Source organism: Azolla caroliniana, unplaced genomic scaffold (assembly GCF_043228905.1).
Source record: "Azolla caroliniana isolate FFs.n. ecotype wild unplaced genomic scaffold, voAzoCaro1.0.p SCAF_3, whole genome shotgun sequence".
In the NCBI taxonomy this organism is placed as follows: domain Eukaryota; kingdom Viridiplantae; phylum Streptophyta; class Polypodiopsida; order Salviniales; family Salviniaceae; genus Azolla; species Azolla caroliniana.
The window spans coordinates 20,237,025-20,261,364 of NW_028230438.1; the positions used below are offsets into that span (position 1 = coordinate 20,237,025).

Below are 24,340 nucleotides of genomic sequence, written 5' to 3' on the forward strand. Positions count from 1 at the left end.
ATAAAATACATAATATACCAATGTCAAAAACATTGAAGACTAACCATACCTGCTACTAATATGCTTCCACTCTGGTTATTTATACAAGATGCGGAGGAGCAAATAAAATGTTCATTTACAATTTTCTTCAATTTAATTAACCTAATATCTTCTTACTTACAGATATACATATCTTTCCCCCTTACTATTCACATTCTTGTTGGTGCAACAAGATTTGTTGGCCAACTAAAATCTCCAGACATACCATCCAGCTTGCATATCGTTGTTTCAATGCTTGCCAAGCTGGGATATCTCTAGCCTAGATCCATGTTTCTTGAGGTTGGTAACAGACCCATAAATAGCACTATCCATACATATATTAAACAAAAAGTGGTTTCGACACATTAGAGGATGACAGAACTAATATACACCATCAAACACTCATTGAAAGTTGTTGGAGAGTTTAAGAGCCAGAAACTACACACGATTAAGATTAAAAGGTTTGTATCATGTATCACACCAACAAATAAAATGATTTGAGCTTGTGTACTGATTTTCAGTTGTAGGGACTCAAATTTTGAATCCTCATTGGTACAAGACTGTCTACAAATTAAAACTTTCCATAAGAGGCAATGGGCAACAAAAGTAAATGAAATTGGCCTAATTAGGGATGGGTCAGGTATTCTTTTCTGATCTCAAATCTCAATACCAAGTGGCTGACCACCTCCCAACAAACCATGAGAAAATGGCCAATATTCCCACAAGTTATATGCAGATTAGCACCGCTAAAAAGAAATATATATAAGACATGATTATCACCAGTCCTCAGACATTCTTTGCCTCACTCTCCTTCCTGAGCCATCTCCACCATCAGATAGGTTTGCCCATGTACTCTTACTAGCTTCCTCTTCCACACCCGCCACAGTACGAAGAATTTCTGATTGCAAACATGCAAAGTTCTCTCGAAGGTACTCAAAGCCATCAGAAAGAATAACCGCTGCACATTAAAACAAGTGCTTTGATGCAAAAATAGATAGCTAAAGAAATCAATCCACAAAAAGTAATTGATTGGCATCCAAATAAGTCGCAGATCAATCATACCTGCTAGATTAGAAGCAGCGAATTTGAGACACACTGTTTTCAATTGTGTAGCATTATGCTGTTCAGCAAGAGCAAGGGTAGTTGCAACATTTTCAACGTTGACTTCTTTGCAAAGCCTAGCCTCACACAGGTACCTTAGTCTATCTAAACCAAATCGATCTGCAGCAGCAAGCAAATGTTGTGCCATTATAGTGTCCACTTTGCAGCTAGAAGGCGAGGAACCAGAAGCCACTTCTACTGTATCTGGAAGACAGTCTCGGTAGATAAAGTGAAGCAGAGCCTGAAAGATATAAACATAAGTTTCCTATGAGTCATATATAAATGGAATTATACATAGAAGATGTTAATGAAAAACCAATAGAATAATGATCTTTGCAATAAGCTGTAACACCAAACACCATTGAAAAATTGACATGCTAATCTTACTTGGAACATTGTACAAAAGTAGATAAATAAACATGAACAAACATAAGGCCAGTGGCTTCCCAAAATCTCAAAAAACTTATTTGGACTAAGCTATTTACCACATTTGAATAGTTCCTTGGGAACCCCTGTACCCGCAGTATATTCAGTGTTAAACCATAGGAAGTGCCCAATTCTCAGTGACTTCAGTGGGTACGTGCTCAGGAAATTTATTTATCCAGCTATTTTCATCCCATTTCCTAGTGTAATTTTATTTTTCCAGGATTTAAAAAGATACTAACATAAGACATCAGTGCAATATTTCATAATGCTTTCATTAAATTAAAACTAGGGAAATTGCTGTGGCAATTATAGGGAAGGAGATGGCTAATGCAAATATAGAGAGAGAGAGAGAGAGAGAAATAATTTTATATTAATGTCTTTTTAAGAGGCCAAAATGGCTTATAAGACCAAACAAAAGAGTACTTTTTTAAATGTTTTGTCATATTTGAGTATGACAAACCAAAATAAATATAAACTTAACATAGGGTACAAAAGAATCTAGATATCTAAAAACATAAGATTCTGATGTTAGATAGACTGAAACTTCTGCCCTTCAAAAATCTCACGATATGGGCTGCCCCAAGATGCAAAAATCTTGGAAGCAAGGAAGCACCTTCAATGCAGGGTGACAACAGCCTTTATTTGTTGATGACAACGGTGACAAGGCTCTGGTCCAAATGGCCATGGCCTACCAGCACAGCACATTGCTATTGCCTAATCTTTTTAACCCCTTTCAAGGGCCTTGGTCAAGAGCCATTCGTTGACTTGTAGCATGAGAGAAAGTGATGGAGCTAATGAAAGTCATAATCATTCTCTGTTCATGAGTTGGGGTTTTATTGTTGTCATTCAATAACTTCTCTCTCTGTCTCTTGACTTCTAGATAGAACAATCCTAAGCAATGTTGGCCTTCATATTCCATTACATTACATACTGGGCCAAAGCCTTGTTGAAAGAGGCAGTGATATCTCCCTCTTATTTAATGAAAAATAGGATAATGATAGACATAGTGTTCTCCCAATTCAAACCCCTAATGGCACAATTGATAGATCATTCTTCCATTGATAGTCTACCTATCTTAACTTATAACTGATGTGAATAGGTCCTGGGCACTGCAGAGCTCGTGATATAGATGTATCCCCATATAAGAAGGCATGATAATAATTCCATTAATTGGGCCTTATTGCGGGCCATCATCCTACCAAGAGATGTTGTGGAGCCATCTACCTATCTTAATTTCTAATTGATGTGAAGAGGTCCTTAGCTACCCTACCACATTGCAGAGCTTATGGGATGTGTATTCATATAAGAAGGAACGATAATAAATCCATCATGCAACATGTGTTAAAAGTTTGCTTTATAGTGGGTCATAATCCAATTTAATGATATCAAATTGGACCACTGTATTCTTTTCCGCTTCAATCATGTTAAAGTGTGGACAATCAAGCAATATTGGAATGGAGGTAGGGAGTTTAGGCTCATGTCATTCAACTAGTAGCATTCTTGCATTTCAGCAAATCAATGAAGATTATCTCCATGTTCAGCAAGCTGTTTTGACAACATAAGTACACGTTTTCAGTTCGTTTGCTTAGGGAGCTCCCAAACACACTGGATACCAGTAATTAATTGAAATAATGCCTCAATCACTATTGGGGCTGCATCTATCTCTGTGCAGATTATACCACGGAACATCAATGCGTTGCTCCTTATAAAGTGGGTAATCTTCACGAGTAAAGGTCTCTCCGTATCTGTCCAATTACGTGCCATCTGAAGGGTAGGTTCCCAACTTCTACTTCGGGGGTAAGTGTTGATGTTACAATTGTATCAATCAACAACAATCTAGTTCATGGTACTTCGAAGTAGATATGTGCATATTGTCTTTCAAGGGCACCTAGGGTTGCATATCCACCTCAAAGTCCAGTATAGACACCAAAGAGAACCGAACACCCAGTGATTGTTACTGCTACATCATGTATACGCCATCTTTTCCTCTCCCAAGAAGAATTTTGGTTCTGGTATCATTACCCATGCTTGAGTGGTGTTAAACACCATCACTCTAGATTTATCAAGGTTGTCCAATAAATATTTATCAATACAAAATGACTTTAAAGCATTTAAATGTCTTGGTAGTTCCTCCACAGAGTCTGAGATCGAGACAATGCCATCGGCATATAGTAGTATCGGTATGACTACCGATGCTACACATGCTCCTGTAAGACCCAATCTCCTTATTTAATTAGATATCTCAACTATATCAAGGCACATAGTGTGAGGTATAAGGGACATGTTCATAACCTATAACATTGAGACATAAGTGTAGGAAATACACATTAACTAATTAGGAAACATAGCTTCAATTTCGTTTCCAGTCACCAAAAAAACGAAATTTATTTTTCTAAATTTTTTAGCTTTTTCTATGTTTTAAATAGTGTTTGATATGGTTATCCTACATCTTTGCTATCCACAACTTCACATCACTAAATATTGTTATTTACCCACCATTTTCAAACATATGCCCAAGCAACCCACCTCATCTTCTTGTTTTGCTTTTTCCTCAAATACTGCCCACAGCTACATCCTAAGTTATTTGTTATTTGTACAAGAGAACTGTAGGTTTCTGTTTTTGTAACAGTTTGCTTCAAGTATGGACATAAGTTGCAAAAGAGGAGCTTGAATCAGACATGTAAGCATTTAGGGGGATTTCATGAAGCATCAAGAAATTTGAGAGAAAACACAAACTATGGAGCTTCCTAGTTGGCATAGTTTAGACATGTCAGGTTTTTTAACGGTTGTAGGTTTCAAAAAAGGATGTAGCTAAATTGCGAGATTGCTTTTCCAAAAAAGGAGTAATAAAATCATAAAACACGTAAAACTTGGAAACTTGCTTATCCTTCACAACTAGGCCCTAGCCTGATTTCTTGAATTATTTATAATAGAAATTTATAATGGAGAATATTCCGAAATTATCCATAAAGACTGATCAAAAAAAAAATTCAAACAAATATTGACCTAAATTTCTAAGTTATATAATGCATCTTCATGATTGATTTATCAGCATGTTAATCTTAATTTCTATTCACTATGTTACACATATTATGGCCTCCATATTCTGAAATACTACCAAAAGCACGACTTCACTTCAACACAGAAAGAGAAAGAGGAAAACACCTTAAAGACTGGGGGTTCAATGTCTGACATATCTATCAAGTCTTTGTTATGATCAGCTAGAGGCCCAAATAGCTGTGCCTTAAAGACTGGTGATCGAGTTGCAAGAACAAGTTTGTGGGCATGAAATGACTCTCTGCCAACATTGAATATGATATCTGTATTCTCTCCTTCATCTAAAATAGCACCAAACTGCTCCCCAATGTTTGAGTCTGGTACAGGGATCGAATACAACCGTGGACCTTGAGTAGAGGACACAACCACACCAACAGTGCAACTGATTGAAAGGCTATCATTCTTTAGATAATCTGATGTCTCTAGTCCTGCACGTCTAAAGAAACGCTTGTAGCCCCTGGAAATAAATAAAACTTCTTCAACCAGTCTATAATTTTTCAAGAACTCCTTTCAATTTCACATAACTGGGATATCTGAAACCAGAAAATATCTTTGAAGTAGTGTTTTTGGAAATAAATCTAGGGTGAGAAGGAGAATCCTCTTTGTCAAAATATCTACATCACAGTTTCCATAGGCTGGTAAAACTTCAAGGCTTTCATTAACAATATGTTTCCTTATTGATATTCAGTTTCTAATATTTCTACACATCTTCTTGCAGAAATATTTTCTAATCTAACTATATTTTCTTACAACAAGATGATGTCTGATACATAACATCAACAAAACATATTTTCTACTTTAAGAATCATACTGCAAGGATAAACGGCATGCATCATGTATGCAAATCTTCTTGCACACACCATCTAATATCGATATGCAAGTCTACCATATATGTACTACAAATAAACAATCCATGTCAACATTCTCTATGAGTGGGCTGAGTTTCATTTCATGTGTGAAATATATATGAAATTATGATTAAATACAAGACATTATAGCAATTTAGTATTTTTTGTTCCCTAAATAAATAAAAACATCACAGACAGTGTTTGGGAAATCTTTCTTTAGGAGTGGGCTGAGTTTCATTGCAAGCAGGAAATAAATATGAAATCATGATCAAATGCAAGAAATTTATAGCAATTTAGTAGTTTTTGTTCCTTACATAAATAAATACTTCCAATGGGCAAGTTCAAATTGCAACCGTCATTTGAGTGAGTGAGTTACGATACATCACAAACAAAATTCCAGAAACTTTTTCTTTACTAATCAGCTGAGCTCCATTTTCATGGTGAAATAATAGGAAATTGTAATAGAATATTGCAGAATCATAGGATTTTGGTAGAAAAACTGACAAAGAATGAACTTGAAATGGCAAAGGTAAAAATCAATCGAAGGAATAATGCTCAATGGCCAAAAGGCAAATGCATATATTATGATGAATATATTTCTTACTTTACTTACCACATACTGCCTCTATACTTCAAGGTGTAAGGTCCGCTCTCAAGTGCTCGATCAAAATGACTATGGACTTTGTGCTTCCCTTTTCCACTCTGATCAAGAAGAGTCAACTCGAATAAAGCTCGAACATCCGTGCCTTCACTAGCGAGGGCAATGAATACCGATACATAGAGTGACTGATCTTCTTGATTCTTTCCATCAGGGTAGAAGTAAATAGCCCATTGGAATCCTCCTACTGAGAATGTATCGCTCGCAATGTATTTTCCAATTCCCATACCTTTGGCAAGTGAGTACCCATGGATCGTGAAGTGATGAGAGCCATTGATTGTCTCAGTTACAGATCGAGACCGCGTCTGAGCAGTTGATGTTGTTGTTCCTGATGGTAATTGTGATGGTAATGATGACGGTAATGATGTCATTACCCCATTCTCTGTGTTTGCTTCGGGATCAAGTAAATCCATGAGGTTTTCTTTTCTTATTTGAGTTTTTTTCAGCAAATATTGGAAGAGGACACCCTAGAATCCTTGAGAGAGTGTACGTTCTTGAGCTTATGTGCACAACGATCAGAGAAACCCTTGACTGAGCACATTTTACTGGTAATATGCAACAACGAAAACCTATAAATACTTTATTTAGATCATATCCGCAGCACTATGCAAAGAAAATAACCTAGAAATCCTTCAGAGAGCGCATTTTATCCGGATTATGTTAGAGATCCTCAACAGGGAGCATATCCAAACACGAACGTAGGCAAAATCCCTAGAAATCCTTAAACACTGTCCCCATCGGATGGAAATTAGAGCGGGAGAAGAAATGACCTCCTACGTTCGCACAGAAACGTGCACAACAAGAAGAAAGGGAAAGAACGGAATCCAGGAGAAGGAGAAACCTGTTATGCTCGCACAGAAACAGGGAAGAAGAAAGAAACGAGTATCCACTCGCTCGCTGGTCTCTGCCTGTCTCTGCGCTATAACGAAGGAGAAGAAACAAAAATAAAAAAAACGGGAAAAAAAAAAAGCTTTTTCTTTCTTCTTTCTTTTCTTTTTCTAGCGGGAATTTCTTTCCTGCAGAGGCGATGGAAAGCTTTTTCTTTCTTCTACTTTCTTTTTTCTTTTTCTTGCGGGATTTCTTTCCTGCAGAGGCGATGGCGGAAGAAGGAGGATGTGTGGCCCAGGCGCTGAATTAGGTTTCTTTTTTTCCTTGCCTGCTGCTCTGCGTGTCTCTCTCTCTCTCTCTCTCTCTCTGTGTTTTTTCGTTACTTTTCTCGTTTTCTTTCTGTAATGATAATAATCTCTTCTTTTTGTCTTTTCGTAATTAGGTTTTACCCTAGCGGTAAGTTGATATTGACTCTACTTGTTTTTAGGTCTTGGGTTCGAACCCTTATTTTCTCACCTCTTTATTATTTACTCCATATATATATCTCCTCTTAATTTACTACATGAAAACGTGGAATATAGGGGTTAGAGCACCTCTCTCTCTCTCTCTCTCTCTCTCTCTCTCTCTCTCTCTCTCTCTCTCTCTCTCTCTTTGCATCTCTTAATTTATTTATTGTAAGTTGTTTATGCTAGTTAATGGTAAGCTTTTAGACCACTAATCCTACGCCTTCGTTACATATACTTTTTCGCACCTCTCCCCTAATTATATTGTACATATAGCTGCTGTTGTGGAATGTATGGGGTTCAATGATTACCTTCTAGTCTCTGTCGAACAACCTTACATAATGTGCCTATCGTATGAGGACTTTATGGTGACATAAACCGTCTAAGGCATTGTTGTATGACTAGTTTGCATAAATTCAATTCCTCCCTCTCTTGCATGATGAATTGCAACAAGTGGTTGACAAGCTTGTACAATAAGGAATTGAAGAGGTTCTCACTTAGAATGCACTCATTGAGCTTTTGTTATCTGCATATTAAGTCGACCTTTTAGCAAAAACTTGAGTAGATGCACAAAACTTTTATGAGTCTTATGAGATTGTATTGGATTTTGAGGACCACCAACCAAGACAAAACCATCACTGACAACATTAACAATGAACTTTGCTCGACTCCTTCGCCATGTGATCATTTTCCCAAAAATATCCAAACAACGAAAAGTAGGAAACAAGCATAAATTTTTGTTTTGGCTTTTTGTTGTAACTTTAGACACCCACCAACATGGATTGAGAGATTGCTTTACAATGATTGTGGTTCCCATTGATCGTTGTATTGGCCCACAATCAATATTAACATATCATCTCTGCACTCTTCCCCAAGCCCCAATAAACATTGTTGAATATATTAAAACAACATAAAAATACAAAAAAAACCAATGATGTTCCTACATGGCAATGTAAGCCCTCCAAGGAGTCCATTGTGTTCTTGTATGATTGCTTGACATAAATGGAACTTCTCTCTCTATGTGTGTGTGTGTGTGTTATTATGCATGATGACTTTGAACAAATGGTTGACAAGCTACAACAAGAAGGCATTGACTAGGTTATCACTTGGAACACACTAGTTTTGCCTTTGATATGTGTAGACGATGTGGTGCTTTCAACAAGTATTCGAGATGATGTACAAAACATTATTAGTTTATTGTGAAAAGTTTAGTGTTTGTAGGTCCAAAACAATGATTGCGATGAATTGCAATAAGGACAAGTTGTGTGTTTGAGAACATATGTGACGAAGGAGATGTCAAATGTTTGGTTCTCGTTAATGCTTGTTTAATGCTCTTATCATACGAATATATCTCTATAGCATGTGTCAATGCATCTCAAGTCCATTAGAGAATAGTTTGAAAATGTCAAAAAACAATTCCTTTTTGCAGTTTTTTCCAAGTCAATGTGCATATGTCAATGCACTCACCTACTTTCTCAAGGCCACTTGACTTCCCTTTGAGGTCACGATCATCAAGGAGGTTTGTTTAGTACATAACAAAATAATATAAATCGATAATTGCATTGACCTACTATAATTGCATGGGGAGCATGCAAACTAAGTCAGCATACACACAAAGTCAAATATATTGGTTTTCAATTATACTATGAAATGGTTTGGAAACATGGTGCATTGCATTTGCTTCGTGGCACCTTGATATGGCACTTAAAAAATAATTTATGGCTAGGAAATACATAGAGGCTCACATCATTGTCAATATACATTACATACATATGTTGCAAGTAAACCAATTGAGCCCATCCTCTTGTCCACCATAATTGTCATGTAGTTTATCTTGCATTCTCTTTGATGTGAGACAACCTACTAATGAACATATGAGAATATTGGTTTCCTAAGCCAATTCAAGTGTTCAACTTTCAAGTAAGACGTTGTACAACAAATGATCCACCTTTTATTACATTCCAACATGCTTTGCCCACATTTTCAACCTCGACCTATCCATGTATGCAATTTTATCTCAATCGCATGTGCAATCTTAGTCGCCATGCTCATTAGTAATTTTCACGAGCATCATGGAACACTTAATAAAAAATCCTAAGATGGAGGAGGGATACAAAGAGAGAGTGAGAGGCCAGATGCTTTTTAGAACAAGGCAAGATCCTTCTCTAGGAAAGGAGATAGAAAGGTGCAACGACATAAATATATTGTAGTCAACAATTGATGCAAGCATAATGGAGCATATTATGTTGATTTCTATGTCTACGAGGCATCATTTGCAAGAGCTTGGTCTATTGTATAAGGAAGAGAAAGCATTGTCAAGAGAGAGAATGTCTCAAGACTTGGCATTGTATGGATGGTTGCCCATGGTAGACACTCAATTGCTTCTAGGCTTGAGTGATGGGCTATTATTGCACCCTCCTATGATGACACATGGCATGTTCTCCACGGATGAGGAAGGTGCATGTGGATGGAATATATATATATAGAGTGCAAACAATACTCTCAAATTCTAAACATATGCGTGGATAAGACTGTACGTAGTTGGATCCCATAATTCTTTTCGTCAAACAATGTTACATGGGAGTATCGAAGCCTCCTAGATATGGCACAAAATGGGATGGGGAAAGTTGTATACATTGGTATGGCAAAGAGTGCCAATGACTATGCTATTTGTGCATTGTTTTCATGTCCAAGTTAACTTTGCAAAGGGTTATGACGTGCATCACAAAAGAAAGATATTCTCTCTCATTTAGCAAGATACTATCATGCATGTAAACTTAAATCGACTCATATGGCAGAGACAATGCCTTTGAATTCTGGAAGGGGTCAGTCACATGGGTGTAAGCATCGAGAAAACGTGATCGGGGTTAACAGAACCACGACACGAAAGAGAAACCCTTCGACTGACTGACCAATCGACCCATTGTCTGATCGATCGATCAACCTACCTATGAATTGACCATCCATCCGATCGATCGATCGATCGACTGACCTACAGATCTATTGATCGGTCGACCCTCAGATCAATCAAATGATCAACCAATCGACCATCTGATCGATGGATCGACCCTCCGATCAATCCATTCATTGACCTACTCATAATCTAATCGATGGACCAACCCTCCGATCAATCCATTTATTGACCTACCGATCATCTGACCGACTGACCGATTGACCAACACCCCCAATCCCAATCCAAAGTATCATCCGATCTGTTTGTTTTTCTCTGTCTGCCTCTTTCAACAAGCAAAGAGAAAAAGGCCGGAGGAGAAGGTAGAGAAGCAGACGCAGGAGCAGGAGACGACGAAAATGCTGGCGCTCAATCGGATCAGGCAGCTTGATGCCTTCCCTAAAATAAACGAGGATTTCTACAGCCGCTCCCTGTCAGGAGGCGTCATAACTCTCCTGTCCTCCATGGCCATGCTTCTTCTCTTCTTCACAGAGCTAAGTATGTCCAAGTGTTTTACTTACTGCTGTGGCATTTAATCGTACTTAGTTTCCTATATTCGTTTATGGGGTCTGTGTATGTTATGCCCTAGGATTGAAAATTTATTAGAAGGAGATATTCAGATACGAGCAACAAATTCTGTTTTTTCATGAACCATGGCCTTGATTGAAAGTGTAATTCGCTGTCGAAATTTGGGCGAATGATGATGATATTCACAGAATAAGAACATAGTTTTGATGCTAACCATGACGTTTCTCGGAAAACTAGCAACAAAATATTTGAGAAGATAACATTTGTGTTTTCTTCCGTGTTGTATGTTTGAGGATTAGAGTCTAGTGAAGGATCTAGGAAAACTTATTATGTTTTTTAGGATCAATTGTTAGGAGAATAGTGATCAACAGAAAATATTTTTTATGTTGACAAAATTCAAATAAATATATTAATTTTTTGTCCACATCCTTATAAACTTAGGGTATTTTCTCATGATATCTAACTTCTCAAACTCGTGACCATGATTCAATATAAATTGTAATAAATATGTATTGTAATGGCGACAAATTGTGTTTTTTTGAGCTTACGGGATGTAAATATGTGTTGAGTGAACAAATATGACAGAAATATATAAGTTTTCAACTAAGTTCTAATGAATTTGTGGTATCTTCTCATAATTTCCTATTATATCACCAGTGAAATGAAATTCAGTTGAGGACATTTCCCTGAAAACAGGAGATGTGCACTTATCCCATAATTCCCATCATAGAAATCCCACCTTGAATCATGAGTACCCCTCGTTCACATTGAACATAAACCACGCAGCATCAACCATATTGTTAACGTCTTCCTACCTTATCAGCCACATCCTCATTATCTTTAGGTTCTTCCTATCCGCCATGTCCTCGTTACCTTTATATTATTCCGTCGCTTGTTCCTTTTTCCCAAGATTGTGACAGGGAATTCTCTTCACTATCCATTCTCGCCACTTTGTATGATTTATGCTCTTATTATGATGACCTATTGTCTAAGCAAACATGAATGCATCTCCTTTTTTAATACTTGGTCGGCTTTCACCCACTTCTTGATAATTGTGCAATACTTGAAAACAAAAGTAAGGTGGGAAATCTCAACGCAAAACACTGAGAGGTCCTAAAGCTTGTCATCTTAGATATTTCTTTTTACTATTTCTACAAAATTAGGAAATCATCACAGCAGTAAGAATTCGATTCCCTCTTCGTGGAAGCGAATATGAATCTAGGAGAGCGCACCAAATCTATAGCCAACTGCAGAAATCGGAGTTTACAGGAAATATACTCTCTCTAAAACAATGTACAACCACAAGAAACATTGCCCTATTGCCATCCAAAATGATTTATGAGACCTAATAAAGATTAGAACTTCATATAAAGTGAGTATGAAAAGAAACATGTTATTGTAATCAAGCTTCCTGAACATAAACAGCTTAAATAGTTGTAATCATGACTAATTGGTTGTAATCAGGAGAGGAACTTAATCATTGTAACTGAAATTGCTGCCTTTGAAGACCTTTATTGTGGGGTGATTTAATATCAAAATGTTAGTGGGATGAGGTGCTGCGTGATTGTCTGATGGCTTTGATCCAGGTTGAAATTTCACTAGAGATGTCCCTAGTAATATCATTTGGAAAGAAATATCTCAAGATCCAGGTTGAAATTTCACTAGAAATGTCCCTACTAATATCATTTGGAAAGAAATATCTCAAGATCCTCTTCCTATATAGATTTGTTAGTTTTGTGCTCGTCCTCAAGTGGCCCTCTCCATGTCTCCGATCTCTGAAGAGGGGTACCAGGCATCTTGATTAATGTACTCCACTCCGCAAGGGCGTAAATCCAGTTGTAAGAAGACAATGGTATCTTCATCTAATATTGTAAAACACTGGGCTAAAAGTTCTCCACTTCTCAAGATTTCTCCTGGTATAACCGTGGAGTTTTGGTTCACATTGATTGCTGGTCGAATCCCAGCATTACAATTACATTTACAGTGCTTGTCAGATTCAGATTCAGCTCATAGATTGCAGACATGGAGCTTTGAAGCAATGTGTATATCATTCTTTCTTTATCTTCAGCTGATGATGTGAGATCAGGATTGGCCCTATCTGTGTGAGAAGATAGAAGCAAGCTGCTACATGAAATCTGTAGTGAAAATCATTATTCATCTGAGGTTGGTACCAACTTCAAGTGTAAAAAACCATTACCCATCAGTGGTTTGGCCCCAAAGTTTTCCTCATGCCAGAAACTCTAAATCGGCAAAAGTCTAAAACATTATGCCTTTTCTAAAATTAACTAGTCTCTAGTACATCCTCATAATTATTGATTCATTTTAAAACTGATTATTACCTCCTTTTACTGGAAACACACTTTCCCAGATTTACTTCTAGGATTCTGACTGCCTTGCTGGTGTTGCAGTCATTCATCCATGTGAACTTGCATGGTAACTAGGTCTCTAGTTTCAGACATCATGCTTGAAAGACACGATTACCAAAGTAATTCAGGCCTGTTCACATGCAAGAATCATGGGCTCACAAACTAAAAATATAAATGCAAGAAATTAACATAGTCCTAGTGATATAATGTAACTAAATTGGTGCAAGAATAAATAGTCTTGTTATGACGTTGAGTTTAGATTTTCTGTTAAAGTATGGAAAAGATGGCTTTGAAATCTTGATCATGCCATTTATTCTGGCCAATATACTGATTGCACCCATGATGCCAATGAATTTACTGTTGATAGCTTATGTATATTCTTGTGTATGGCAAGATAAAGAAGTGCATCTTGATTTATTTGCCAATATTTCCAAACTACTTTGTAAAAACATAGTGAACTTGAAACATTGTTTACACAAACAAACTTTTGTCTTGAAAAAAGAAGAGAGCTAACATTTACTTGCAACCCACATCAAATTGTGGTCTCTTTTCTCTTTTAGCTTTTGTTAAAATTTTATTTTATGTATGATTTAATGAATACACTTATGTATCAAACACCATGAAATGACACCAATCTGCTTTGGATCATAACTGGAGGTGCTTAGCTCATTCTAGATCTAGTATATAAGAAAATTTAACCACAGGTTGTTCTGCTTACCTTATAGAAATGTGTTGTAATTATCTGCTAGTGCATTTTCAATATTGACTACATTCATGTTTGTGATTTTTGATACTGACTCATGTTTGTCATTATGTATCACTATGGATGTGTACATGCATTTATGTATATATTTTCAGGTTAGATTTGTGCTTTGTTGTGCAGGGTTATTTCTCAACCCTGTCACAAAAAACGAGCTGATTGTGGATACGTCTCGAGGTGAAACCCTTCAGATTTATGTAAGTACACTATATCCATGCATTCTAAGGAATGTCTGATTATATTATATCAATATGTGATTTCAGAACTACAACGTCTCAGGCAAATTCTGTTCTGAACCCCTGCTTTTCTTATACCTGCAATTTTTCTTGAGCTTTAGTTAACTGTATGAGAATTCTCAAAACGTTTGAGGGTAAGCTGCTCAATCACAGAAGAAACCTCCAATGAATGAAATCGAAAAAGTTTAGAGTCTTGAACTTCATGTTTTGTCTTTTTTGACCATGTCTTAGGTGTTGTGGGAGTGGGTTCTTGGTTCCATGGATTCTTACTGTGCTGTGTTTGGTTCAGTTAGATGTAACATTTCCATCCCTTGCATGCTCTATTATCAGCCTTGATGCCATGGATATTAGTGGGGAGCAGCATCTGGATGTGGTATGATATTTCTCTTCTTTCTTATGTTCGGAATGTTTATATATAAAGTTTCTTCTTTGTGTACTAGTAACCGTATTTTGGCACCGTCTTTAAAAGTGATAGTTGGTGTTTTCTGCAGAGGCACAATGTCTTTAAAAAGAGGTTAGACCCAACAGGAAAGACAGTGGAACCACCAAAACAAGAAAATATCGGGGGCCATAAGGTCGGTTATCTTCTAGCACTTAGATAAAGAAGGGGATATCGTAACTTATAAGATGCTAGTGGAGCCAGAGTACAACACTAATTAATGCCTATTTTAATGGAGGTTGCTAAGGGTGCAAAATGTCGCTTTCTACAAGAGAATTTTATGGGAGTTTAGGTTAAAAGTCTAATAAAAGACAGAAAAATTCGTGGCCTGGAGAGACAGCAGAAATCTAATTCATGGTTCATGAATTGTTTAACAATGGTCTTTTTCCTCCACATTTTAACAAATAGAGGCCTGTTTACGTGCAGATTGAGAAACCTTTGCAAAAACATGGTGGACGATTAGAACACAATGAAACATATTGTGGGTCTTGCTTTGGGGCTGAACAGGTATATTTAAGGGCTTATATGCTAAATACGGGTGATATCACACATTCTGAATACAATGTATATTTATATATATTGAGTTTTGATGCTATCAGACAGAATATCTGGTTTTAAACTCTGTTTTTGATGCGTTTTTGGAGATACGTACAATGGTTTGTCATGGCTTCCACAAAAAGTGGACTGTCTTGAATTTCTTTAGTACAAACTCAAGCTCTTCATTTATCTATGTATGTTTGATCCTTAGGGCTTCATCTTTTTCTTGAAATGTGATAGAAAACATTTCATTCGAATTTGGAACTTCTGATCTTTCTCTTGGGCTCGGCATATCCATTGAAGAGGGCTGGATAATGTCAAAATGAGGCTTCGAGATGCACACCATGAACTTCATCATTGCCTCGCTCCACTGCACCAATCAACCTCGGATGCCATGTGCCTCACCACTAATCTAGACATATTAATTATAAACAATCGTGCTTGTAAACCATCTTAAGAATCATTCCATTATATTTTTGTTTCAGTACGGATAACTTGAATGCAGCCATATTCGTAACCATGATTTTTTCTCATAGATCGATTTTCGCCTCTAGTAGATTTTAATGTATCTTTCTTTCTAGATAGTCTTCTTGCCTGCAGGTGCTTTTCTCTTGGATAGTAAATATTTCTCTTCTCCATCTCCATGACAAGGATGATTAAAGCCTTGGGTTTAGGGTCATATCTCCCCAACATCACATACATGCAGCGCACAAGCTTTTCTTTTGGCTTCTTCCAATGTGGAATTTATCAGTTCTAGCTTATTTTATGGATGCTATTTTTCTTTACTCATTTCTATGCATGGTGTGTTTCCTTTTTCCCTCTCTTGGGCACCTTTAACTACCTGTTCCAATGCAAGCATTTCATTTTCTATCTTACTATTTATAATCAAGTTACATTTTGCTACTGCATCTTGGCCTTCCTTAGGTCTCGTCTCACAGTCAGATTCATAGAAAACATTGCAATTATATTGCTGGTTTCAAAAGTTTGTTACGACATCCTTATATTTACGAGCTTTGCAGTTGACTGACTTATGAGGCTTGCAACTTCCTTCTCTAGAGTTTCTTGTAATTCTCATTTCTATTATAAGCTTTTCAAACCATCCTTACATCATCTTCAGCATTTTTAGGAACCAGGGACCAAGTTATGGATCTTCAATACACCTGCTACCCTATGTTCCTTATGAAGCACAAGTGTGGTTCGTAGCATGTACAATACAAGGAGAGGACCACTGGCTATGCACGATGGGCTATAGAAGAACTTTTGTAAAGGATGGCAATACTTAAGAGACCCTTGGTGATGATGATAGCGCTCAAGATCAAGTCATAGATACCTCATGAAATTATCAGAGCAGAACCAGGAACTACATGAGTGGCCACAAAAGCCCCCACAAGCAAGTGGATTACCAAAGAGATCGTGGGAATTCCCCCAGCAAGGGGTTTCACAATTTGCATTAACTCATCAATGCAGCTAACAAAAAAGAGATGCCTGGTGCTGGTATGCGCATTTAGGTACCTGGCTGCTCACCTTCCTCTATAGGATTGATGTTGTTTGGATCTCAACTGCACAGAGTTGGATCATGCAATAAAAAATAAATATTGTAAAGCTGGATACAAAATAGGCTTGGATTAACCATTTTCCTGAGGCACATGGATGGACATTAGAATAATAATTTCCTACTCATTGTCTGATGGGATTGTCATCCAACACTCACATAGCATAAGTAGTATAATCAGAAGGATTCGCATATTGTTTTGCCTATCGCGGATAGAGGCAGGGAAATATGAAGGGCTGATTGCCTGGCTCACGGCATGTAAATGTTGACTTTCAGTACCACCTTTGGCTCCTGTTTGGATCCCAACACACAATTGACTCATGCAATCAAAATAGATATTGTGAAGGTGAATACCGAAATCTTGGATGAACTAATAACTCCTGTTAGGCACAAGGGGCATTAGAAAACTAAACTACACATATCAACTAGGTCTGTAGCCCACCCCAGCTACATGGATAGTACCTCTCACGTAGCATTTTTGAGCATCATGGCACTAACTGCAAATGGAGACAGATTCGAAGGAGTGGAATCAAATGACTGTCCCGTCCAGCTATATCCTTATGGGCAGAACTAATGGTATGCACTTTCTAGGGGGGACGAGACCAACCCAGCCAGACAAAGCAAACACTAATATATTCATAGCTGTAGGTGCACCCATGTCTGTACCCCAGATCTCAACATACAATAGGATTTACTTTAAAGAAGTCACCTTGGAAAGAGCTACAACATTCTTTATGTAAACTGACCATGACTTTGGGAACATCGCTCACCTCAATAAAAAGATAAAAGCCATCATTCTGTTACCCTAGAGTATTAAACAAGAATGCCAAAGATCTGTGCCATAGAACATGCAACTCAAGAGTGTAATAATGCTAGAGCATCGTTTTGGATCATCCAAAGATTTCTTCTATCGGTCTCTGCATCATGTTAAGTATCTCTGTCTTATCAAAGGATCGTAGTGGGAGATACCAAAAGTGAGTGGTGATGCACCGGATCTTTCTGGAATATCTACCTCTTCATCCACTTGCCATTATGCCAATCATATAGGTCATTGTTCAGTAGATATTGAGGGGGATCTTATTAGTTAAAACAAATGTTTATCTCTGAATGTAGCCTCTGATGATCCAAGCTTCAATTTGCGATTAGCATACAGTAATGTTGTGGTTCTGTGTTACTTGGGTTTATGGCATAATTGGAGATTCACGATGATTCTCTTTAATGTGAGGCATGATGGCATTAATCATATCTGCAATAGTTCATGGCAGTTCATCTCTTCTTTACACTCCCCTCATTCTGCCATGAGAGATTGTAGCTGCTAACGGTTTGGTGCTGTTGCACATACGATATTGTAGTGCCTTTTATGTGTTTTCCATGATTGTGTAACTTTGATCTTAGAGATCTACAAAAACATAATGTTTTTGCTGCAAGAGAGGACTGAAATGAAATGTTCTATCTATGTGTTCAAAAGGCAAAATGACCTGTAATGCAAAAAGTTACAACCAGTGAGATTTGAGGCCCTGCATCTGATATGATGTCTGTTTAGCAATAAAAATAGCAGGAGAAATGACAAGAATGTTAACATCAAATCAAAAGGCCAAATGACCTATTCAACCAGAAGTTTCATTTATGTTAATATTTTGAAACAGAGAGAATTTAGCTTATCTTAAAACATCACTTATCCTGCAGTCAGATGAAGATTGTTGCAACTCATGTGAAGAAGTACGAGAAGCTTATAGGCGGAAAGGGTGGGCATTAACAAATCCAGATTTAATAGACCAGGTTTGATTTTTTTGTGGATTTTATGTTTTAATGCTACTTCTAAAATTGCCATTCTTTAGTTGCCATCCATGCATTCAGCCACTTGCATGTATCTTCATATTTTCATTATACATGATTGATATCTTTGGGAGTCGTTCATTATGGAACATTTCTTGCATTTATAAATACAACTGAGTTTGTAGGTTCAGAAGAGGTCATATTTGGCTACGTAGTTAGTACCTTGTTTACAACTTCATATAGGCTTCCTCAATCTCATGGGGAAATCTTGAAGAATATGCTTCAACGTTCAGTGTGAAATTCTGGAATCGGAACCATCCTTCTTGATCACATCACCATGTGCATGTACCAAGAGTTTTGAGTCAGCTACCTGGATAATCTGCAGTCACTTTGGCAAGAAAACCCTGTCCCTTGGACTTCCCACATATTTACAATATAGTGAACTTCATCGACCAAGATGTATGATATCTAGCTAGGTGTAATGTAGAAAGGTCCGGTTGTGAGTTACCCTTCCCAAATCTGGCAGCCCTCATCACCTTTAGAGAGGTGTGCTACACCTTACAATGAAAATTAATGATGCTCTAAGCTGCAAGCTGATAATTGTAGCTGGAAACTGTGCAAATTTCTGTTGTCCAAAGTTTTACAAGAGGAAAGTTTGTGGTATAGACATGCTAATGCCGTACGATATAGAAATCTTGGCCATCCAATATGCACATACTTGCTTAGTGCTAGATTATGCTCATGGTTGAGTCTGTCCCTGACTTTTCATTGTTCAATGAAGCATTAGAAACATGGTGCGGTGTTCATGTACTTCCCATTAGTTCATATGACTGTTGATAAACAAATCTTTGTATACTTTTTGGGATTGATGACATGAGTAGGCTCCCCATCAATCCACACTATGCATAAAGACCAACAAAACATTTGCTTCTTAATCTGTAAAAGAGCACTTTATGAGTGAGCTGCATTATCTTGTTTTTGACAGTGTAAAAGGGAAGGATGGCTTCAAAAGGTCAAAGAAGAGGAGGGGGAAGGTTGCAATGTTTATGGGTCATTGGAAGTGAATAAAGTGGCTGGAAACTTTCATTTTGCACCTGGGAAAAGTTTTCAACAGTCAAATATGCATGTTCATGACTTTTTAGCATTTCAGAAAGAAAGCTTCAATGTAAGCTTATTGAATCCATTTTATCTCCAATTTGAAATAATGGAAATTCTCTGACATGCTGTTTATGGACTCTCCTATGCATGTATGTCTAAATCTTATATTCTCTTCTGGCTAACATTTATTGTGCTCCTTGATGTCGATTTCTTGAGGATTTGCGCTGATATTTCTCCACAAAAGCAGTAATTAACAAAGATCACATAATTCTTTCTCTGATCTTCTTTTGTCCTACCCTTTCCAGCTGAGCCATAAAATTAATGAACTCAGATTTGGTCCTCACTTTCCTGGCGTGGTTAATCCTCTGGATGGGTACGTAATATCATTGATGTTTGAAGTTTTGTCCGAATTTTTTAAATCTGTTACAGGAGATAGGATCATGATATAGGATCTTATGAAATAAAGAATGTTAGACACAATTTCATATTGTGATGGAAAGATATGCATCCTCCCATGCATGATGGAATAACTTTTCTGTTTGATCAAGTGCAGGGCTCAAAGAATACAAATGACTCCCACCGGCATGTATCAATACTTTATTAAGGTACAGTACTGTTCCAATAAGAATTTGGAAATTTTCAGTGCCTAGAAACAGAATATGTTCCATACACCTGTACGTGTAATATCTTGCAATGAGCATGCTATTGTTTTGCTATATCCTTGTAAAGAAAACCAATCTGCTAAACAAGCACAGCTGTAATAGGTATAATGGAAGCAAGGTTTAGGGGTGGTGAAATTTTGAACTGCCTCAAATGGTACAGAATGATGGTCTCCAGTCTGTCAACATTGCCTCATCTGGTCATTGAACCTGGGTACAGAGGCTTTCATAAATATGCAGTGCACACAAAAATATTGAGAGAGATCCTCATACTGTGTTTTAGACTTGCTCGACTTGGCTATGAACTTGGTGTTACAACTTCAGTGAATATACATACAATTAATGAACCAGTTTACTTTCAACCACCAAGTCCATGGTAATGTCAATTTTTATCACAGATAAAACTTACTGGAGAAACGTTCAATGTCCTTTGATGCCTTTGTACTTAACTGTTCCTGTGTTAAGGAAATACTGTTTCAGGTTTTTCCTTTCCTGCTGTTTCATATGGCTACCAATGGCCTAGAAACACTAGCCAGCTTGATGAAAGTGTTTCTGCATGTTCCTGAAAACATCTTCTTAGGACAAATTGTTTAATCAAAGTTAGTTTGTTTTCTGACAAACAGCATAATTTCCAAAACAACTTTCTTCTTGAAGCTCGAATATATATCTCCCTGTGGATATTTCAGACCTGTTGTTGCTTCTTTCTCTCTTTGGTGCCTTATATTTAGTTTTGTTGATTTATTTTGGTTTATTCCCAAATAGGGGACAATATTTGAAGATGTAATTTCTTGTTCAGTATCATAAGCCATTTTGGTGTCTTAAAAGATGTTATTTTATAACTCTTTCATCTTTCTTTCCTAGTTGTTTTAGAAATCTACTGGTCCAAACTGATATCATTAAACTGGTTACAATAGATTGGGCAATAGCAGTTTGTCATGCATATATGCCCCAGTTATCTGGACCATGGCCGAGTCACCCTTATCATTGACAGATGAAGGCCATTGTCACTTGCTTCAGAGACCTCTCCATCTTGGATCAGCCGATGTTGGAGATCTTTCAACTGAGGAAGTTTCAGTCTTACGTTCAGAATCTTAAGTGCTTAGTTAACAAGACCCGTTGATTCCTTATATTTAGCTATATTTATTTTTGCTTGTTGTTCTCAAAGACAAGAAAACATTTTAACGTGTATTTCTTTCATTCTCTACTCCTACAATGTCTTCTGATTTGTTCCAAATTTTTGGGGTTCGTGATGTTTATTATATGTATTTCAGATTCTGTCTTTTTGAACTTGCATGGATAATATCAATGACAAAATATGATTTCTGCCATGGTTGATTGAACATGTCCTAGGAAAACTCACTTCAATATCCAACGAAATGTTTATGCACTGAATTGTGTGACTTGCTTTGTAAGGATAAAACAAAACATGGCTTTGGCATAACTATATCCATGTCTCATCTATTTACTTTTACATCCTATTCTCTATCCAATCAATAATATATTATCTGTTCATAATTTTTAAGTGACCATCCTTTTGTGCTTCATCTCTATTATGGGGAGGATTGGACTATGTGCAGATTATTAAATTGTAGTTTGCTAGTGTAGGTGGTACCAACTGTATATAGAGATATACGTGGCAATAAAATTCAATCAAATCAGGTAAATTGAGTTTTTCTAAGCAGAAACTGACCTCTGTTCTATGTGTCCTAGCATTTTGCAATCTATTGATTTGTTTCTTGCCCTGAGCATGCAGTTCTCAGTAACAGAGCACTTCAGACCAGTAGAATTTGGTGCGAGTCGGGCTCTTCCTGGAGTATTCTTTTTCTATGACCTTTCTCCTATCAAGGTCAGTTTTTAGATTTCAATGCATTTTATTATTTTATATGATTTTAATTTTCCTTTTTGGATTGGATGAGTTATTTTTATGATCCTTGGAACATTCTCCATCAATCTTGAACTGGGAGTAGAAGATTTGAGCCTCTACTATTTTCGCCTATTATATAAAATAAATAGCATAAACAAAGCTCATTGAATATATTTGCATCATATTTGTATGTTGGCACTTACAGGTGAACTTTGATCAGAGCAAAACATCCTTTCTACATTTTCTGACTAATGTCTGTGCAATAGTTGGAGGTAGTAAAGACTCTTATTCTCCCAATGCTCAAGTACTGTAGGTAGCATTGCTAAACTTTTCTTAATCTGTATGCCAGGGATTTTCACAGTTGCTGGGATCATTGACGCATTCATATACCATGGACATAGAGCAATAAAAAAAAAGATTGAGATAGGTAAATTTAGCTAAAGGTGGTTATCATCTATGAAGCCATTGCTAGATGCGGTGTTGCACCTTATAGAACCTACATGGGCTATTTTATGTATATCATTGAGAGGGAGGGGTTATAAAGGCTGGGTAGCTGTATGCCGCAATTTTGAGGTCACTGCATAAGAATTATCTATCCTTTGGGTGGAAACCCCTTAAAGATTCTATTCTATTGTCTTCTGTCCGCATTGTCTTTTCCACAAGTGCCCTGTACATGAATCAACTGTGTCAATAGTAACTCATGGACCAATTGAACTGTACTTGTTGCTTTACAAGTTTCTCTCTAACCCATATCATTTGAGACAAAATATTGGAGCTCTACAATTAGAACCGGAAATGTGAGGCTGGTACCTATTACCGAATCAGGCATGTAAATCATAGTTTTGTCGACACGAAACATTGAAATTTTAGGAGTGAGTAAAAAAATATAGAAAGTAATACAAGTGAGAGTTAATACTTACAATCAGTTTATGGGAAGAGACGGAAAGTAAAACTGTATTCTAAAGAAGAAATCTTATGTTAATTCTGAAACCTCGTGGACAATTTATGGAGTTTGTTCAATGTGTCACTGGAACTGCGACAACTGTAATTGAATGATTCTCATTTATCAACTCAATTTGTTTGGAGCTAAGTAGAATATTAACATTTTGGATACCTTTTCATGCTTCTGGATTGCATTGCAAGCATATGTCTGTCTTTTGCCTTCTCTTTCTTCCACACTATTTTCATGCTAATTATAGCCTGTAAGAGATTGAATCCAATTAAAAGAAGTTAGCATTGGACTGGAGCTGCCATGACAAGAAAATAATAACATATCTTTGTAGTACCAATGCAAAAAGGTATCTTTGATAACTTAATGGGTGATCGTTTAATGTGCATGCATTTTTGCCCTTCTATTGGATATCAATTTGTATCATATTAGGATAACTATAGGAAACAAAAGTCTTTGTTCTGCATTAGATAAAATTTTGCTGAAAATGCCCCGTACTGCATTGTTGGAAAAGTGTGCACTAACTTGTAAGACAAATGTCATATGGATTGTCATACTAGCTCCTTGCTCCCATGGATTAGAAAATGGAATCATAGTTCATTTTCTCTTAAAACAAATTGGGTGAGGGTGTGCATGATAATCATATCAAATATCTTTATTTGTTTTTTCAAAACATGTGACTAATAGTCGTGTTTGGTTCCGATGGCTTTGTTGATAATATTTGGTGATCCTATCAATTTTTTTAATGAGATGTGACGAATTAATAGATAAGCCAAATATTACATAACAAGATGAACCAAATACAACCAAGTTATTGTAGTGAAGTGTTGCACATATATATACATTCATATTGTAGACTAAGTCAATTGTTCTTTTTCATGTGAAATATTTTATATAGGAGTGTGTAGAATGTTACAATTAGATGCAATGAAAGGGTTGACCACCTTCATAGAATGGTGTATATCTAGTGGACATATTGTTCAAAATCATTATTGAGATCCCCAACAAGGTCTAGCTTGAAGTGATGAAAAACGATGCAATTGTGAAACCTTTTCATGCTTTGTCTCCTTGAAGTATTTAATATGTGTACGATGAAGACGTAACACTTCGGTGCATAAATATATGGTTTTTGACATTATAGATTACTAGACGGTTACAACACCATGTACATCTTGCTCAATATGCAA

The 24,340-nt window shown here is 36.8% G+C and overlaps 2 protein-coding genes across 2 annotated transcripts; one reads left to right on the forward strand and one right to left on the reverse strand.

The window, feature by feature from the left end:
• Window positions 1-496: 496 nt before the first annotated feature.
• On the reverse strand, window positions 497-7,021 carry LOC147866452 (BTB/POZ and MATH domain-containing protein 1-like). The gene is made up of 4 exons (XM_087316895.1): window positions 6,064-7,021; window positions 4,711-5,059; window positions 1,081-1,360; window positions 497-976 (listed from the first exon to the last, which is right to left on the reverse strand). The coding sequence occupies exons 1-4, from the start codon at window positions 6,519-6,521 to the stop codon at window positions 795-797; spliced, it is 1,269 nt and encodes a 422-aa protein (XP_087173021.1). The 5' UTR covers window positions 6,522-7,021; the 3' UTR covers window positions 497-794.
• Window positions 7,022-10,675: 3,654 nt separating this feature from the next.
• On the forward strand, window positions 10,676-22,971 carry LOC147866453 (uncharacterized). Its single transcript, XM_087316897.1, has 13 exons — window positions 10,676-10,887; window positions 14,167-14,240; window positions 14,569-14,652; window positions 14,771-14,854; window positions 15,145-15,225; window positions 18,494-18,586; window positions 19,569-19,748; window positions 19,987-20,054; window positions 20,235-20,286; window positions 21,946-21,999; window positions 22,094-22,186; window positions 22,410-22,476; window positions 22,554-22,971. The coding sequence occupies exons 1-13, from the start codon at window positions 10,749-10,751 to the stop codon at window positions 22,643-22,645; spliced, it is 1,161 nt and encodes a 386-aa protein (XP_087173023.1). The 5' UTR covers window positions 10,676-10,748; the 3' UTR covers window positions 22,646-22,971.
• The last annotated feature ends 1,369 nt before the right edge of the window (window positions 22,972-24,340 follow it).